This window comes from Phalacrocorax carbo, chromosome 2 (assembly GCF_963921805.1).
Source record: "Phalacrocorax carbo chromosome 2, bPhaCar2.1, whole genome shotgun sequence".
NCBI lineage: Eukaryota > Metazoa > Chordata > Aves > Suliformes > Phalacrocoracidae > Phalacrocorax > Phalacrocorax carbo.
In genome coordinates, this window is record NC_087514.1 from 146,376,444 (window position 1) to 146,397,018 (window position 20,575).

At 35.7% G+C, this 20,575-nt stretch overlaps 1 protein-coding gene across 1 annotated transcript in view; it reads left to right on the forward strand.

Moving 5' to 3' along the window:
- MALRD1 (MAM and LDL receptor class A domain containing 1) overlaps positions 1–20,575 on the forward strand; it is a 314,254-nt gene that overhangs the window by 129,803 nt on the left and 163,876 nt on the right. Inside the window, exons 23-25 of the mRNA XM_064441822.1 lie at positions 11,688–11,844; positions 15,331–15,441; positions 16,352–16,565. Coding sequence (XP_064297892.1) covers positions 11,688–11,844; positions 15,331–15,441; positions 16,352–16,565 — 482 coding nt within the window. The remainder of the gene's footprint in view (positions 1–11,687; positions 11,845–15,330; positions 15,442–16,351; positions 16,566–20,575) is intronic.

Genomic DNA, 20,575 nt, shown 5'->3' on the forward strand with positions numbered 1-20,575 from the left:
CGTCCATTGTGATTGAATTTTTAGTGGCTTTTTACCTCAAGCTTGGTTATTTGAGAAGGAAACTCATTCCGCTTGTTTCCTTTTGCCTTCAACCTCACAGAATTTATGGAGATATGACAGAATGCTAATGAGATGTGGCAGGTTCAGATGATCCATGGAAACACCATGAAATAATCTCAGCCTTGTGCCAATCATAAGCCATCAGACTAAAATCTCCGATGGAGAAAATCCAACCAACAGCCACTGACTGTTGTGTCATGATCAAAACATGGAATCTTTCTTCTCTGATGCCATTTGCTTAATGTGGTGGTTGTTAGCTGCAATGCTTTTAAGTGCCATTGGTAAATCTTGAGAGAGTTTGAACAGAGATTCTGTGAGAACAATGATTCTGACAAAACAAAGGAAAAAAAGAAAAGGGTTAATGGTTAATAATATACTAATCTGTGCTGTACTGTTCAACTATAAAGGTTTATTTGGTGGCAGTTAAGTTTATTAGGCTTTAGTTTTCAGTATCAGCTGCTCTGTTATTTTAGCCTTCTGCTATTTTAAGGTGTCCTCAAACCAATGATAGTTTCTGCTTTTAAAGGACCCAGCACTTTCTGCAGTTCTAAAGACACATCTGTGCAATTTTAAATGACACAGCTACAGCTCAGAGGTTTAGAGATTTGCAAAATTTGCAAATGCACGATCAATACAGAAAGGCACAACTTATTTACAGGAGTATGCAGTGATCATATATTGTCTGAGCAAGAAATATGGTTTTTTAAACAGTTGTTGCTACTTCCAAAGTGTTGCTCTGCTCAGTTAGTGAGAGAAGGAAAATGGGATTTGAAATGCTTCATCAGATTTGTAGTTCATTAGTATTATGCACTTTCCTCTGATTATAAACTGTGTGTCAGCGTTGCAGTTCAGGAATGATTAGAGCTGATATGGGTACACCTGCTCCAGCCCAATTTTAGCTACCACTAGTTCCGATTGCTGTAGTATGGTAGTGTGGCACTCAGCATGGTGCACAAAACTGTCCTGCAGTGCTAAACAAAGACTTGGGTGGTTACACCTCACTCATCTCTATTCTTCTGTGATTACACTATATCTCTGAAGCACTGGATTTGTTTTGAAGTGCACCAATTTTCCAGTCTGTTCTCCAGCCATGTCTGCATACCCATTTGTATTCTTTTCCCCATAGCTGAATAATACTGCCAGATGAATCTACAAGAAGTAATTAAGATTAGTTTATAAAATTCCAGTTTCTCCTGTAAAGCCTTGTTCAGAATATACTCTGGACAGTTTATAGCTTTCTGTTTTAAATTTTGTTATCAAAACTCTTATAATGGAGATTTCTGCTTCTCTTGAACTTTCAGCAAGTGATATATTAATTATCAGAGCAATGAAATTACCGTATACCTTATTTTCCCATTAATTCCTTTAAGAACAAATCTCTCAGTTTTTATCATGCAATCAGAACCTTTACTTTGTAGAGGTAATCCCAAAAGCAGATTAAAACTGTGTATAATATATGGAATGATTTTCAAAGGACTGATGGAATGCTGTCTGCATTATTCCAACCAAAACAATAAAAACAAAGCTCCTGAGACAAAATACCTTCCTGAAGGCACAAACCAAGCCTTACTGCAATACAGCACAAGAAATGCTTAATACACCAATTATGTATTTGCCATTTTATATTTATGGGCGTCTGAAGGTTCAACATATTTCACTATAGTATATTTATGTAGGATTTGCTGTCTCATTCCGTTTAGGCTGTGCTAACTACTATTCTTTAAGCAGGAATTTCTTGAAGACACTGAAATCAACGATGATGCTTTTAAATGAGCCTTTTAGACATAGGGAGTATAAATGATACCTGAGAGTACTAAAGTTAGTTAAACTTATGTAGAAGTGAAGGAAAAGTGTGAGCTTTACGGGATGTTTTTAACTCCATAGATCTGTTATCACTATTATTATTTACTTTAGGAAAATGTCTGTGTGTATCTATTGAACTTGCTTGAGAACTTTATTCACAGTGAAGTGAAACACATAGCATTAAGCCCTGTAGGCTCCACAGTTGTTTCTAAGATGATGTTTATAGTACTCTTAAAGACAATGGAAAATGAAAGGAAGGGGATACTTCAGTCTTGTAAAGAGGAGCTTATTTAGCATGTTACAGTGTATCTGTCACAAGCTCTGATGGGTATTGTGCTTCTATATATGCAGTTCTTGTGATTCTCGATTTGAACAGGTGTAGATTTCATCAGAACAAAGGCTTGAGGGCATCTAGAGAAATAAGGTAACATTAATCATGATCTATTTTTTCATATATTTATAGAATTGTTAATTCACATACTTTCATTCCCCCACCCCCCACCCCCCGCCGAACTTCAAAAACACTTTCTGAGAATATCTAATAATTCCCCTTGTTACACCCAGTAAGAAAAGTGAAAGTTACATGTGGCTGCAGTACAGTCTGAGAAGAATCCCTCTGAGACACTGTGCATAAGGTTTCTCCACCCTCCTCTTGCCCTTTAGAACTGGGACTGTAAATTCAACTTTGATTATCAGGTGACTCCACCAGCACTTATAAGAAATGATCCACCTTCAGTAATGAAATCTGGAGTCTTGTCACACTTCAGGTCGATATTATCTTTTCACATTGTCATAGTCCATTTGTTAGTGTCTGCTTAGGTCATTAGTGGCAAAGTTCAGATGAATGTGTGTGGAAAAACACAATGTATATAATATACACTAGTATCACCTGAAGCAATATGTTGTTTAAAAACTAAACACTAAAAACTGTACATTTAATATTTTTATAAGAGAAATCTCTGTACTCTGTGTTTAATGAAACTGTAGCAAATATAATAATTCTTTTTTAGGAAAAAAAAAGTTTGGGCTTGAAAAGTGCTGAAAAAGTAATACTAAGTTTTGCACCATCTATTTGGGGAACAAAAGTATTCATATTACTTGTGGGTCCAACTTTAACATGTAGTTATGAAATGCTAATTACTTTTAAGACGAAGCTAATGGTCAGACATTATTTGCAAGATGATGTTGAATAACTAGTCCATTTCAAGTAACTGTAATTTAATCAAACCTAATTTTGTATGAAGCATGTACTCAAAGTAGTTTTTAGCTCTGTATATTAGGATGCCAGAGCATGGGATTAATCTCATAATGAAAACAGATTAAACTGCGAAGAATTTAATCATTGTGTGTGGGTAAAACTTTACCAGTGCATTTTGCTTCTGGAATTCATATCTTTTATGTAAAACAAAGCATCAAATTTGTACTCAAAGCCTTATGTGCTACGCTTGTATCATGGTCAAAGAAAGCAACTTTCTTCTGGAATTTTGACTCCTGGAGTCTGATAATAAATGTAATGCACTTCAATTTAGTGCAAGAATTCCTTCTCACGTTTGTGGCGATTTTCTTTGGAGAACCTTTCTAACCTCAGTGCCCAATTACAGGTCTCAGTATGTATCTAGTGCTTTGGTGCGTTAAACACCTTTGTTTCTGTTCAGTTTGAATTAGCCATTGAAGCTCAATCCTGTATTTGTGTGCCAAAGTTCAGGTGCTGAAGATAGAGAATTTTGTGTCTAGCACTGTACAAAGAACCAGGGGTGTTGGCATCCAGCAATTTACAAACAGTTGTCTGTAAACACAGCTAAAGGGTGGTTTCTGCAATAGGAAATAGCTCTATTATATCCTTTCAGAAAGCAGTCTTCCAAAAAATTTATATCTACTTCGTTATGGCATGACAATCATATTAGTTTTTTGATTCTGAGTTTACTATGCATTGATGCTAAATTTTAAGGGAGACGGGAGGTTACTACATAGAAAAATATATTTCAAATCTTGGCAAAAGAACTTATTCTTTTCAGAATTACCACTGTTTGAAATTAAATTTATCACATATTGCTGTAAGTGAAGGTCTGCATTCCTGACCACTGTTTGCTTGCAATTCCTTTTTAATTTTTTGAAATGCTTACTGATATGCTTAAATTTAATTGAAGAAAAGCCTTCCTTATTTTTTTTCTTTGTAGTTGTTAACTACAGATTTGAGTTACTGAGTATTTAAAACCTATTAATAGTTAAGTGGTCAGAATTGTTCAGTGGGTAAAATCTTTCTTTGATAGATAGTAAAATTAATTAGGTTATTTGAGTTCTTATTGTCCTTTAAGATTACTGAAAGTTACACATTTTATGACATTTTAATTTTGCATATAGATTCTTTTTCTTCAATAATAACCTCACAGCTGCCATCCTTTATTCAGGAAAGAACCCCGTTGAAGCCAATGAATATGTTATGTGTAAGACACAGCAAGACAGGGGCTGTAAAAGATCTGTTCATATGTTATGATCTATAATAGGCCATCCTACATTATCTACAGAAGGATAAGTAGTCAAACTACTTCTGGTGCAGACACTGAATATCTAGCAAATGCAGATACTAATGAAACAAGGTCATGTTTTCTCGTTCTCCTTCTTTCTCCTCATAAAACTCTCATGCTTCCTGAAGAAGTGTGCTCTGCCACATTTCTTTCAGATTCACAGTCATTATACATCCTGAGTAAAACCTTGGCCACTGTCCACAGACTACTCTCTCCTTCATAGCTCAAGTGTTGCCTTCTGGTTGAAATAGGGCATGATGGGCAGTGCATCAAGTAGCTGTTACCCAGAGTATAACGGAGGTGATAAATTTCTTCTTGAATGAGTGTTTGACTATTAAGGTGTCTTTCACTTCTGAAGTTTTTTAGGATCTTTTTGTGATTTATACAGGCACGTGCAGTGTCGAGGGAACCATTAGGGTTGTGGTTTGGTGTTTTTTTGTTAGAGAAGGCTTACTCTTTCTGGATATATCTGTAATACTTTCTGTAATATTTCTATATTGCTTCTACCCACCTTTTAGCAGTTTCCCACCTGAAAGCCACATTTTAAGTAGAGTGCTATAGGCACAATGTGTATACAGCTTTCCCATCTTACGGTTAATATACTGAAGTTACTTTGGACTCTATATGGACACATACAAAGATAAATATTAAGCCTTCCTTGTATCTGCCTAATTATTTCCTTAGGAATACTCTAATAATAATTACTTTTGGGTGTTTTATATTTCTATCACAACCTTTGTTGTCAATGCTAGAAAATATGAAAGGTTAGCATCTTTTAAAAGATTTTTAATAAAATACTTATTTTTATACCTACTTAAATTTTTGCTAGAATTTTCATATCATCTGGTTTCTGACAATATAGACAATAAATAATAGGAACCAACATAAAATGAAGCTAGCGTGATGGAGAGGTCAAACTATCACAGTTTGCAACCATCTTATATCAAATATATAAGTCATTAAAATACCAGTACTATATTTTGATGACATAGTACAAGAAAAAAATGGCACCAATATATATCTTTTCTCATAAATATGGTTGTTAGGAAGAAAATGGGGAGAATTTAACTCCCTTTTAGCTAATGAAACAATAAGCTAAAAAAATTTCTCATAAAGCTTTTGATGAAATGTTTTCTAACTAAGAAGTCCTAGCTGATGTAAAACTAAAATTGTCCTTCAAATATCTTAACTTTGGCCAAATTTTTGTCAGCTGGTTACCTATGCTTTTGGAGGAAAGGGAGTAGATAGAGAAGAGACTGGTCTCACCCAGCCCCACTACCCTCATAAAGGATGCATAGGATGTGATAAATGCAAACTGAAACCACTGCCTTTTCCAATTCAAACCATCAACTTGAGCTTTGATGGCCCACATATTCCTGATATGTCTAGTATCCCACAATCCTGCCCCTTTGGTCAAGAGTGCTTCTTTTGGATGTCATCTAGTGCCCTACTGGTTTTTTTGACCACTACTTTGGGATTTCTCTCTGTACAGAAACCCATCTAGACTAATAGCAGGTCACTGAATTGACAGATGCTGGACAGATGGTGTTGGAGAACTGAATAATAATGCTTTAGATGTGTAATAGGTCCAACATGTCTATCAGGCTCTGACTTGCTCTATAGATGCTGCAAAGTGTTTATGGACTTAAATACCCGGGAAAAATGGAAAGGAATGTAGAAGCTTCTGCTTTTTAAATTTTAAATGTTAACATGGCATACTAATCATTGGCATGCATATCCCTCTGAGGAAACTGAAATTCCTCTCTCTGGTTTACCTATTTTGTTTTGGGTTTTTTATTTGTTTTGTTTTTCTCATTATTGCTGAGATTTGGAAGGAAATCAGAACTCTTTAATGAAATGGAGCTGTTAGTTTTCTATTTAGATCTAGTTTTTACTCTAAGTGAAAAATAAAGAGTAAAGGGTATTTTATAAGTCCATCTAAGTGCTTAATCAGGGATTCTCAGAAAATTTGTAGAAGATACATAGATGAATTAACACTTTAAAAACTGAGAGATGTCCAACGATTAATTAAATCAGAGCTTGAACTTTCTGTACAGGAAAGTTCAGCTGACTGATTTTTGATCCACTTTCAGACATTAAAACAATAGAAAGTTACTACTGTGAAATGAGTGATTCACAGCATGAGACGTTACTTGATAACACTACCAGATTTAATCTGGGGCTGATTTTTTAGATAGACTTCCAAATATTTTTTAACACACCTAATCTTTCCCTAAATACTATTTCCCATTTAGTATATTCAGTTCCTTGTGTTCTTCTGAATGCTTTGAAGGGGGAAATACAGTGAAGATTCTTTTTTGTATGACCACTCTTTGCTAACTACAGTTTATAAGATACTTGAAATATTAAGCTATTAAGAAAGTCAAGTATGGAAATGTAGCTCAGTTGCTTATGTTGAATTTTTTATATCCATTAAAATATTGTGAATTTCCCTCTGAAATTAATTAGGATTATTGCACTAGCACAGGAATGTGTCTGTATAGAGAATGCTTCAAGTAGAGAGGTAAAATTAATTATTTTCAAAGGGTAAATATCAAGACTTTAGTGACACATATTGTAGCTGCCAATTAAGAGGTTTTCCATGGAATAATTTTCCAAATGAGCCTGAGACCTTGCAGCTACTGTCAGGGGAGCCTGCAGGTATTCTGCTGAATTTCAGCACTTACATAAGATCTACTTTGAAAGTCAGATTTATTCATTTTCATACATGTTGAACAATATCTTGTTTTACACTTGTTACCATAGGAAAAAAAAAAAGAAAAAAGAAAAAAACAACGGGAGTACTCTTATGGAATAGGAAATAAAGGAATTTAAGGAGGGATCAGATGATTAAATTGCACACCAAAGAACTACTAGCTTGGCTGAAGATCGCTCAAAGAATAAAGGTGTGGGCTGAGGAGGGGAACAACTGAGCAGAGTAAGAGACAGATAATTTAGGTTTATGGAAAGTTTTTGGAATGCCTTGTGACTGTATACTACTTACTGGTTTAAAATACATGTAGGCTAGCTAAGAAATCTTTTACTTTAAAAGTCACAGCTCGATAAACTGGACAGATGATTGCAGGTATGTTAACTGGCTCTGCTACTAAAGATGTATCCATAGAAGGTGCAGGTCCTCTAGCATGTAGCTATATGCAAACAGAATAATTTTGTATTACTTTCTTCAAACTATTCCTCTTATTGAATGTGCATCTCCCTGTAAATTCCATGCAGGTTGCTATATCAGACTGCTTAAAGAAGTCAAGACAGAAAGATTGCTTTGCTCTGTGAACCACCACAGTGCAAGTTAATGTCAGCTACAGACACTAAAAGAAAGCTTTTCTTTTAAACTGCAACATGGATAGGTCACAAGTGTATCAGTCTTGTAGTCCTAAGTGTAAAATTTTCCATTATAGGAGTGAAAGTGAACAAGGATGCTCTACACACACTTATCCAGCCCCTTCTGACCCTTCCATTTCCCTTTACTTTCCCACACATCTTTAGTATTCTTGTAATCACATACTGCCACCATGTTTAATGGCTAGCACTATATGGCTTACTAGTTTTAAATGTAACATTATAGCAAACAATGAAACAAGGCCAAAAAATTTGCAGTGATGCCTGCCCTCTTAAAATGCGCTATGGGACCAGCAGCATCTAGGCAGAGAAGTGACTTCAGTCTGCCTTCAGAGCAAAGACATATCTGACAGAACACACCAAATAAGAGATGGATGTTTGAATTTCATCATAGCACTGCTTGTACCCTACCGCTGTTTCAAGCTAATCTCACTGAGAGGCCCGGACGTAATGCTGGATACTGTGGGAAGTGTGAGGGCTGTTAAGTGCTGTTGCTTTTCAAAGCTCTTTATCATTCTGCACCTTACAGCCCTCTTGAATGCTATTGCAAATACAGTGCTGACATTCTTGGGCCACTGAAGGTATGACCTCCCAGTAGCAGAATAAACTCTGAATTTTTAAATGTTTTTGCAAACCTTAAGAGAACTGGATATTCTCCTACCTCCAGGCAAGACCCTGGTAGAATACTCAGCACCAAAGGAAAAAGAAACAAAAAACTGCTACACTGAAGTAACAGCTTTCTTCAGCAGAAAGGAGAGAAATAAATGAACATTCCAAATGCAGGCTTGCTTGAAAGATCTGTAACTACATAGTTTCGAAGTATTCAATGATCATTTACAGTACATGCCGTTTATTAGGAGAAGCTGTTTTAATAAAAATTACTTTTAATTTTGGGATAATTGCCCTAAGCGTAGCATATATGTTACTCTTTTTTGTGCTTATTTTCTGCAATAGTTCACTTCCAAATATCTATGCTACTGTCTCAAGGATGATGTAAATACAATTTACATTTTTAGGTAATTATATTTTATAATATAATATAATTTTATATTTAATATAATATATATTTTATAAATAAAAATATATTATTACATTTTTAAGTAATTATAAACATGTCTGAATTACTAGGCTACAGTGATAAAAGAAAAGCTGAGGAAAACTTCTTTCGTCTGCTTCTGAATGAAAAGAAATATAAGATTGTGGAGAAGATCCAGATTTCCCCAGATCATTACTCTTCCCCCTAGAATCCCACCAGACTGACTTTGGGCCCTGTTGGCTTTATCAGTGATTTCACCTGCAACATATCTGACCTACACCAAAAGAAATCTGTATGACATTTTAAGAAGTGTTTTTGAAGCATATCATTCCTCCTTCAAAAGTATCTACTTGTTGTCGCTGAGAAGGATAAAATTTTGCTATAAACTACTGGTCATTTCTTTTATAAAAAAGGAAGATTATAATTCTGCTGAGTAGTTATTTCTATCTTATGGGTGGCAGTAGAAATGTTAACTCTGATCATGACCACTGCTTTCCTGCATGTATTTGATTTCTACCTAAAACTATGTCCATAGGCAATCCATCCCACACACTACTGATTTTTTATATAAAAGTCTTAATTTTTCAGTTACAAATCATAGGTACTTCATGTTCCCCAAATAACATGTAAGAAATTATTTGGAAAGTGTTATCTTCTCCTGCATAAGTGCCTTCATTTTATGGGATCTTTTAGCACTTGACTTTAAATAAAACAAATGTTATTAATAGTTAGAGCTAAGAGTCCTCTTTCCTAGCTAAAGAGAAATCATGGGAATAATTCACTTCTGTGCCTTTTGACTTTGCAGACAGATTTTACATACAAATCCTTACCAATATCTACAGATACAATTATTCTCTCATTCTTGGATGCTAGATAAGGTTTTGGGAAACCTCTGAGAAGTGTGTAATGATTACAGAAATGAACTCTGGCTGATTAACTAGTAAAAGTGCTCCCCCCACTTCTGACCCATGGAACTGTTATAACTCCATTTTGCACTGCTGAAAGAAACAGCCTGAGATTTTTGTACCAAAATGTTTTATAACTATCAGAATTGTCTCTTATTTTCATCTACCAAAATATTTTCTGTAGTTTCCCATGGCTATAGCAGTTGCCTTTTTAATAATTTTTTTCTGGTGTGACAGCAGGAGGCAAAAGCAGTACTCTGCATAATAAACAACGAACCAGCCCCTCATTTGCAAGGATTTTTGAAGGCTGTTTTGTGTCAATGGCTATTAATAGGCTTTAATTTTCCTATGAAGCAAAAATTTAATGGTCTTAAATAGCAAGAAAGAGATGGAAAATTATTTTCATTTAAATATAGCCTTAAGATCAACCACGGGCTACAGGAGGGATTTTTAGACACTCTACGAATTTCTTTGCCCTGGGCAAAAGAAAGATCAGGCTGTTTGCAGTCTATCAATCTGTCACTGGTCATATTAGAAGCAAGTTATGGCATACATGATTCTAAGGATGAGCAAATTAATTAACGGACTTCAGATCCTCAGAGGAAATTGCTGTGTCAGTACAGAGATAAGATTTGCCTGTTTGTAACCTACTTTATATTACGTACTATAGTAGATAAAATGTACTGTTGCTAAAGGGACTGAATATACAGTGGAATTCAGTCTCTCCTTGACCTCCAGAGTATATGACAGCCCTTAATTAATATATGTTAAAGTATTTTGTGATTATTGAGTGTAAATTATTCTACAGAGTAAACAATCTATTAGCTTTGTTGTAACTTTGCATTCATAAACCTGTATGTGCTAAATTCATAGTTCTTTTATCACGCAGATCAGGACACATTGAGTTCAATATAGGCATTGAAATCTGAGGTAAACTGTGTCTAGAAAAATAGTGAAAATATTTTTAAGTATTTTATAACATATTTTAAAGAAACAATTTTCTTACAAGATTTCAAAGAAACTTTACTAGGTTATTAATAAAGTAGTTTTTATATTTGTTTAATATTGCAGGGCCACTGCAGCAAAGACTGCATCAAACTGAATTCTTACCACAGGCACCAAAGTCTTTTAGTCCTTTAGACTGCTCTAAGTATAAAAACCTTAGAGAGGACTGGTGAAAAAAACCCCAAAGTTCTTCAGCCTGTACCATTGAATTCCTGACTCTTCCCATTCAGCAGGACTTTCAGTCTGTGAACACCCTCTGGGCACCCTGCATTTCCCTCGGCAGTGCTTGCTGGGCACAGTCACTGCCCTCGTACAGTTGCAGTGGCACAACTTTATGGAGCAGTTGCTCAGAGCTTGGTCAAGCAGGAAAACTGAAAAACAAGGAAAGCCTAATACCAGGACCTTTATAAAACTGTAGGTCCCATCGTCAGGTTTGCAACCTTGTTGGAAAGGTTCTTTCTTTTGATAAGCACTGAGTGTGTAGCAACTCCACTGAAGAGAACGGAATTTATCTGATCAACAGCTGCCTTTTATGTTGAAAAGCAAGGTTCTTGGGAGGCAAATCTTAGATATCCTGAACACTAAAACTGCACTTCTGGTCTCTCTGTACACACAGAGACTGTTTACTGCAAAGCCAGCATCATCTTCCCCAGCAGCTCAGGAAAAAGAATTTCACCCATATCTTGATTTTTCTTGATTTCTGTGAGGAAAGAGAGTGAGGGGTAAACCCTGAGCCCTCATCTGTATGACCCTGTGGGTAAAGGCTGACTTCAGCTCTGTATTTTGTTTTGCCAATCTCTGATATAAAAACACTAGCTGCCTTTTGAAGGGCTTCTTGGGATTCTGGCTACACACTGATAAACTAAAATGCATCCAGATACCCAGACAGAAGATGTTATATCTGTATATGGAAATTTTACCATTTTAACTTTAACTAGAACTTAGTTATGAGTAAATGTTTTGTTTTAATAAAGAAAAACCTTTCTCTCTGAGCAGGTGTACTGAAGAAGGCTGGTATCTTTTCGCAGACAGCTCAAATGGAGAATTTGGTCACACAGCTGACATTGCTACCCCAGTCATCTCCCTTACAGGGCCCAAATGCAAACTCATATTCTGGAACCACATGAATGGTTCAACAATAGGTTCTCTGGAGGTATGGTGATGTTCTTTGTTTTGGGTTGGGTTTTATTTTACTGCCTGAAATTCCTGTGAGAAAATTCATGCCTTGTCATTTAGTTTCATTAAAGCCTAGGCTGCTAATAAATGAATACAAACAATTATTAACACTCCACTGCTCTCAATATGTTACAATCTGAAGGAAGCATTAACTCGAGTAAGCTGGGGAATCTAAAATTATGACCTTTATAGACTTACTATGCTTGGAACTTCCATACAAGAAAAAGCCTTGTACTGCGCAATACCCTTTGAAAGGGCATCAATAGGTATTTGGACATGGAAGTCTTTGGCTGAATATGGGAGCATGAAAAAAAGAAGTAATTGTATTAAAATTTGCTGTAAAATTTTATAGAAACAGCTTATTCCTCAGAAAGTTTAACATATATCTTTCAGAGTTTAATTATATTCATATAAACAGCATTGAACTATTTCCAGGACATAACAGTAACACTTTCTTACCCATATCCTTTTCTTCACTCCAGTTGAAATAAAAGCACTTCTGTAAATGAATTGTAACTCATTCAGCAGCTTGTATATCAAATGAGTAACTACAAAGCAAATGAATAAAACAGCAACGTTGTTCTCAACAATTTTTTTGCTACACATCTGAGTAACTATAATGGGATTTCCCATTGATGTTACACATAACTATGTAATGGATTGAAAAAAATACTCAGGATAAGTTACCCAGTCACCTGTGCACTCAGTATCAAATTAGGTACAGCCAGTGCATGTGGATTTAATTGTACAAATAAATTCTCACTAGCTCGGTTAATCTAAATAACAAATTATAACAAAAATCTGGCAAAATGCAACTGTTTTGAAGATGAAATTAAAATGTATATTGACATTAGAGCAGAAATCTGAGATGTGGTGTCCTTCACCCCATGCATATGACTTGCTAGATGTTCAGAGGAAGCATGTTCGGTATTTTCTTGATTTTTTCTTAAACAACTTTTAAAGATGTCACTGAATTTCTCCCAAGTAAGTAAAGATCTTGCTCGGCTGCTTGGCAAGTAGTCAAATTTTAATTCATCAGAATTAGTGGAAAATCAGAGTTTAAAGATGGTTTGTCCCCAGTTTTAAGACTTGGGACAGATCAATTTGCTTTGAGACTTCACGTTTACTCTGGAGTCCAAGGTTTCTTTGTGGTGTAGGAACCCACATTAGCTGGAATCAGGTCCACAGAGTGTTTTGTAGAAATTAACAGCAAATTCTATGGAGCCATGCCCAGTACTACCACCACAAAAGGCAAATGTATATAGATTTTTTTTTCTCGGTTTCACCACAGGAGACTACAATTTCCTCCTATTCCTTAACTGATTCCCCTCCCTGCCATAACTTAATTGATTTTAAGATGTACCAAAGGAAAATCACAAAACCATTGCATTTTAAACATTATAAATAATTACCTTGTTTCAATTGCTTATTTATGCAATTAATAACAAATGTAAGAATAACTCAGACTGTGAAATTATTTAGGTAATTTCTCATTATTTTCTTCTAAAAGTGCTAAGTATTATATAAATGTGAATCTTTTCTGTTCTTAAAAATGGTCACTAAACGTCTTTTATCCATATCTTCCCCCCAAACTGCCACATTTTTATTTAATTAACAAGTCTGGAGTTTTGCATGTTAGTCTGCATCCATGCCACCAAATGTCATGTAGGACACACTGAAAACTTTCCTGCTATTTGCATGAATGGCTGTTTTCCTGTTTCTATGACTTTCTTAAAAATTGATTAGCTGTCACTTTATTGTGCAACCTGGGTTTGAGTATTTGTTGGAAACATTTTTTTCTGATTTCTGCCCTCTGACTTGGCACGGGTAACTCTACCAAAGTATTACATGTGCTTTTTCAATAACTTGCAATGTAACCAAAATGCATAGACTTCAGATGCATGAGGGTACAGGAAAGCCCTGGATTTTAATAGCACATAGATTTATGGCCATATTTAACTCTAAAATTATAACCTGTAGCATTATATGATAGAAAATATGAATTTCTGATTAAGGACTTGGATTTATAATTAGTAGGTAATTTACAGTATATGTAAAAGCATGTTTGTATGTGTCTATATAGTCACTCACATATTTATATTTGTATAAATATATAGGTTGTATGTGAGCGTAAGAGAAACCTTTTTTTATTCAGCACCCCTTATTCTCTCAAATAATATCTGTAATCCCTTTTCTCTCCAATTTTTTTTCCTTAATATTCATGTCTTCTGCAGGCAGTTCTTCTTGTATATAAAGCCAGGTGTTGCTTTGTTTTTCTGTTCAATTTAACATATTACACCTGTTTCTTTTGTTGCCCTGGAATGAATGCTGTTCAGTGTGAGAACCTGCTGTTTGCTTGGCAGAACTTACCTGTTATGCAATATCATATGCACTCATGGGACTGCATACATTTTCAAAAAATACCTTTATTTCTTTCATTAAGATGAAAAATGCCTAGGCTGCCCTAAGAAGATTAGACACAGTAGCAATAAATCCTTGAAAGCAGAAGTGGTTCAGGCAACTCCTGAACTGATGTTTAGCTCTGCGAGTACTGGCTGGAGACACAGCTTGACACACTTCATCAAACACCCATCTTGTTGTTATTGTCAGCTCAGTTGAATTTGGATGCCCAAGAGGTTGGAGCAAAACATATTTAGGACTCTGTGCTCATGTCAAAAAGCATCAGCTTTCCCCAATTCAATGACTATTTACAGGGAAAAGTCTATTTACGAGTCTTCCATTGCCCAAAGAGATGAAATTTGGTCTTTAGAAGAAAAGAACAAGTTTTTATTTGTAGAAGAAAACACATTTCATAAGAATCAGGACAAGAAAATCTATCCCAGAATGGAGCAATCTAATGGATGCATGAATGAATATATTTTTCAGGAACTCTTGCTGTTAATGATGTTTCCCTATTTTACAAATGGATCCTGAACAATTAATGAGCAATTTTGTCTGTGGCTAGCTACTCTGGATAAATTAATGAGATAAGTTAGTCCAGGTAAGGCTCTGGACTGAGTATTTTTACAAGGACAACAGAAAATCTTAAAGCTTTATTTTCTTAGAATAGTCATTTATACTGGCAAATCCCTTTGCTTCAGGACATTAGGAAAAGGTTCTTCACTGAGAGGGTGGTCGGTCACTGGAACAGGGTGCCCAGAGAAGTGGTCATGGCACCAAGCCTGTCAGAGCTCAAGGAGCCCCTGGATAATGCTTTTAGTTATATGGTTCAGTTTTAAGTAGTCCTGCAGGGAACAGGGATTTGGACTTGTGATCCTTTCGGGTCTCTTCCAACTCCAGGTATTCTATGATTCTATGATTCTGTGATTCTGTGATATTTAATGGTGGTATAGAGATAGGTTGTACAAAGTACTCTTGTACTCTTGTATACAACTAAGGGACCTAAAATGAGTTCGTAAAGGAAAGATTTTTTTTTGTGACCTAGAATTATTTATTTTTTTAGGTACTCTGTAAAACCGGTAACAGGACTTCTAAACTATGGACGCAGAGTGGCAGCCAAGGTCCCCACTGGAACAGAGCAGAATTGTTCTTAGGAATTCGTTCAAATTTTCAGGTGTGTATTCCTATACTATGTGCTTCCTAGACAGCTGGCTTTAGGTACTTCTATATTATGCATTCTTCACTTCCTAATTTCCCTTTTTGCCCCATACACATACTGTATCTCCCCTTCTTAAGAGCAAAAGTCATCTTTTTGGCTGTCTGATTGGTTATCTGAACTGGACACAAGCTTTTGTAAATTTCTCACTCCCCTTCAATATCAGATTAATATCAATTTTTAAGATCCAGGATCCCTTCTGTCCTTGAATCCGAGTCAGGTTAAACTATTCCATTTCCTTCTCCTTAGTGTGTAGTAACATTACATGTGGTTTTTGAAAAAAAAGAGTCCTAAGCATCATGTTTGCTTTGAAATATGAGGTGATTCCTAAATTTCTTAGAGTTACTTAGTCATGGGTATGCCCTGCATAATTGTATCCCTAAAAAAAACCAACCCATGCTTAAAATCAGGAACATGCTTAAAAATATGTTACATTCCCTGGTATTTCTGTCTTGGATGGCTTTTAATGAAATTTAAGATTCTTTTTACATTCATGGGAATAACTGATGAATGACTCAGACTAGTCTTTTTCATCCTTACTTTGCAGAAGTAGGTCGAACCCTTGCTATTAATTCAGGATGAGTGGGGACTAGTATCTGTTTGTGTTGTTCATTTTCTTTCCCTTTTGGGTTTTTTTTTTTTGTACTTGGTTGATGTTAGAAGATGGTCCTTCAATAACTACAGTGACATATCTGTGCAAGCAGTAGTACAGGCTGTCATAGGACCGTGCTTTGACAGTAAAAGCTGACTACTTCATATTCCAAGATTTGCAAGGACCATCATAGTCTCTGTTCTATTCATGTTACATGTATAAACTTTTATATATTTTAACAGTATCTTGTTTTAATAGCTCTGTAATTTTTATTAGGTTGTTTTCAGGGCAAAACATGGTGTCAGTTACATGGGAGATGTGGCAGTGGATGATATCACCTTTGAAGATTGTTCCCCTTTGCTCATCACAGGCAGACCTTGCACGTCAGAGGAATTCACATGTGCCAACAAGTACTGCATCCCAAAGGATAATCTGTGTGATTTTGTAAATGACTGTGCAGATAACTCAGATGAGAGCCCTACTATTTGCAGTAAGTATGGTGGTTTTTTAATATAATTATCATAAATAACTGTGCCTGCTCTAAATTGTTATTTCTTGAATACTTTTGACAGTTCATCAGCTAAGAAAGCAAACACAAAGGTAATAATTTAATTCTATTCCTTGGCTTTTAAGGATTTTGAATTACTATTATTTAATTTGAAATCATATGATAGAAAATAAAAAGAGCTGTTAGTGAATTTCTTAAAATAACTCAGAAAGCAGCTGTCCTTAAAAGCAGAATAAAAATCTCCTGCTTTCCATATGAAAAGAATGTATTAAAGCTGAAAAAAAAAATACTTCAAGCATAATACCTTTGGGATATGAGGGACCTACCTCCTTTGGTATTTCAAGGATTATCAGGTCTCTTAGAAAACCATTTTAATGTGAATACTGTACACTTTCAGTTTTACAAGAGATAGCAAGAAACAGCATCTGTAGTATCAGATTCAAAGAATGATGTTTCATATCAAATGGGTTCTCCTCTGGAGACATGGATCACCATATATAGTACTAACACTTTCTTTTTCCTACTACAGTCATGGGAAATGCTCACACAATCAGTTCTGTGTTGTTTGGTATTATATAAACTGTTGCTTCATTTTTATTGAGATTATGAATACAGTTTATAAAATTCTTGGTGAATAAAATTCTATGAAGCAAAGGTATGCTGATATCCTATGAAGTTAAGGTACACATCAAAGGGACTGTGTTTTGCTAATTATTTTCATACTATTAAACTTCTCAAGGATTTCCAAACCAGGAATATCATGTTTCTAAGCTATATGGGGACCAATTCAGATCTTCTGCAACTGAAAATGAGAAGTATATCAAGTTGGAATTACTCTGTTGAAAAAGATTCTCATATTTTAGCTTTTATTTTCTGAAATATTTAAAAGCTGTTTACCCACGATGTTTCTGAGTTTCCCAGATTGTCGGTATTTCCCACAAAACAGCATCAGCCACGTAAAGACTGAAGCATTAGGGGCAAGATGTTTCAAACGGTCTGATGGGATTTAGTTTTGCAACCCCCTAAAGTATTTCATTCTGATTCCCCATTGGAAAAGAGAAGCGCCGAAACTGTCCTACAAAGAAAGTGCTTTCCTGTAAATGCTTTTTTTACTTATTATTTTTAAGCTTTCTTTTTTAAAAAAGTAAGAATTTGTGAATAAAAACATAATAAAAAGAACTTTCCTAACTGCATTTTAACAGGAAGTTTTACAATGAAGTATTACAGAGCCTTAAGACCACAGAGGTCATTACTGGGGTGAATCTTCTGTATCAACATGGCTTTTGCCCCAGATGAAAAAATTATCCCATTTCATAGTGTCTAATTGTGCTGTAAAGTGCTTGGTGACCAACTATGACTTTCTTTGTTAGGTCCGGGAGTGCTTTATTCAGTAGCATTTTCAATAACAGTGTCAGGAATTAGACTAATTTTTGCTCTCCTTTTTTTCCTTTTATTTTTTTAGTTTTGAAATAGTTATGTTACTTTAAATTTCCACTACGTGTTGGACTGGGGTTTCTTTTGTTGATGTTGCCTCTGCCTTATATATTTAATAAAGTAGAAATATATAACATAGCACTTGCTGAGAATATACCTAACAGAAAAATGCTAGTTCTGTCTTCCCAGCTTTTTCATGAGGCAGGCTGCCTCTAAAGAGAACATAATGATAGGAAACACATATTCCCACTCTTTGTGAAATTTTTTTCATTCCTTGCAGCCATCAGAGAAGAGTTGTTTCCTCACTGCTGAACCATTGAACTGTAGCTTGAAAACCTCAAACTCAGAAGCCTGTGGAAGGCTTTAGGAGGGCAAAGCATAATATATCAAATCACAGGAAACAAGTAATGGGCAGGTTTGCCCAGGCATGGCATTTGCATTTAAAAACCATGAAAACTGGGCAGCTTCCAGGCATCTCCAAAGTACATTTTAGCACTAGCTGTCCTGGATCGCTAGCTCTAACTGTAGATTATTTGGTTTGCTGTGTGCACAGAGTCATCATATCTTAGCCCATGAAGCTTTTCTGCACCATGTTGAAAGAAACTAGCCCCTAATTTCTGTTATATTTCTGAAACTCCAGAATGTTAATCAGATGATATAAATACTGACACATGAATTATGCCTCATGAAGCTGTTAAATTACTATTGAATGATTTGTGCCTTGGTTTTGTTTGCTTTGTAGAGGGCTCTTTTAAGCTTGCTGCATAATGTCAGTGCCGTAAAATAAGTCAAGTACACATTTTAACAGATATACTGATTCGTCAAATGTTTAGAAATTGCCCCATTAGATACTGAATGAGTGATCCACGCTCAGAGTTTAAGTATAATGTCACTAGTACTATTTTCTTACTAAAATATATGAGAACAAAATAAACCACAACAGTGCCGGGGAGGTAATGAGCGGTAGCACTCCTTCAATCTTGGTCAGAAACCGCTGGGGTTTGCCTTACGCTGCTCGAGATTATCAGTGTATCAGAGGAAGGTATCTGAGGCAGTTCTGGCTAGACTGAGTTGGGCATGACTCCTTGCAGCCGATAGGGTGTTTTATGAGATCAAGTAAACTAAATTTTGTGAAAAAGGCTGTGGGCCAGTAGTATTTTTCCAGTCTGAAATATGGATTAGTGCCAGTGCAGGTGGCTGTACTTGGTAGATGTTTGTTTTCGTCTGAGCCTTGTTAATGTTTGGTTTAGCTCATCAGTGTGCTTCTGAAGCAAATTCCTATTCATTGTGATTTGGTTTGCATTGTAGAGTATGCTCAAGCATATGAACTAGGTGTCTTTCATTACAAAATAAATTGAAAGATGAGCTTCAGGAGGGCACCTAAGGTATTCTAACCACTAGTGGTCATTCAGCCCGCAGGATCAGTCTGTACCACCTCAGTCCTCTTTCCTCCGCCACCCCCATAAATGTCATCAGGTCCTCCACATCAGGTCTTTTGCTGTACAGGTCTGCTCCTTTAGCACTGTACTTCTTGTTCATTTAGGCATAGCTTTTGGGAACAATATGACTTAAAATAGTTTAAATTTTGCTCCATTTAATGACTTACTTTCTTACGAAGATTCATTAGATTTTTTGTGATCAATATGATACGATTCATATACCTACTGTTAAGTGTTTTTCTTAAATTATTAAGCTCTCGTCCAGTAGACTAATTCAGCAGCCCTGTGTCACTGCTGCACAGACAAAAGGATTAGCTTTGCTTTTGTACTTCGTTACTAAGAGTTCACAGTTCTTTACAGGAGTGTCTACTACCAAAGATTTAATATGGAAGTGCACAGTCATCTGCTGTAACTTGAGTTTCTAAACAGGCTGCCTAAGTTCTTTTTTTCATCAGTGAAATGACTGGTGTCATAGTAATGAAGGACATCTAAATTCAGCTTAGGTAACACACAATATATACAGCATTAGTAGGGATGTTCAATGCTGATGCCTCAAGGTCTCGATTCTTGAAAACATGCCTTTAAAATAAAATGGTCAGCTGCATGCATGAATTTTATTGATTAGAGACAGAATTTGTAATTGAAGGAATTTCTTTAACTAGGATCCTGAAATATTAGGTAACTAAATGATCATACGGCAAAAGATGAGGAGTGGCAAATTTTATGGGCAGTTACATTCACTTGAGGTAAACTACAGTCTATGTTTTGCATCAATAATAATCATATCATCTAGCACTTGGGGTTTGGGGTTTTTAAATCGTTATTCCAGATGGCATCATATTTGCAGACAAAGGTAAAAGACAGTGAAGATATTTTTGCTAAATAGTCCATATTTTTAAGACAAAATTTCTAGCTTCTTTTTCTCCCTTATGACCTCCACAAAGGAAAATACAAGGAAGAAATCTTTCATCTGATCTCAGCCTGAAATTTTAGAGGTAGCTGTTTGTACTGTTTTGGTCCATGTGAGACTCCACGGATTTTAGCTTCTTGGCCTCATTACTGAGCCTCCTGACCAGCTGCCAATTAAGTAAAGCTACTTCTAAGTGGGTGAACTTTATC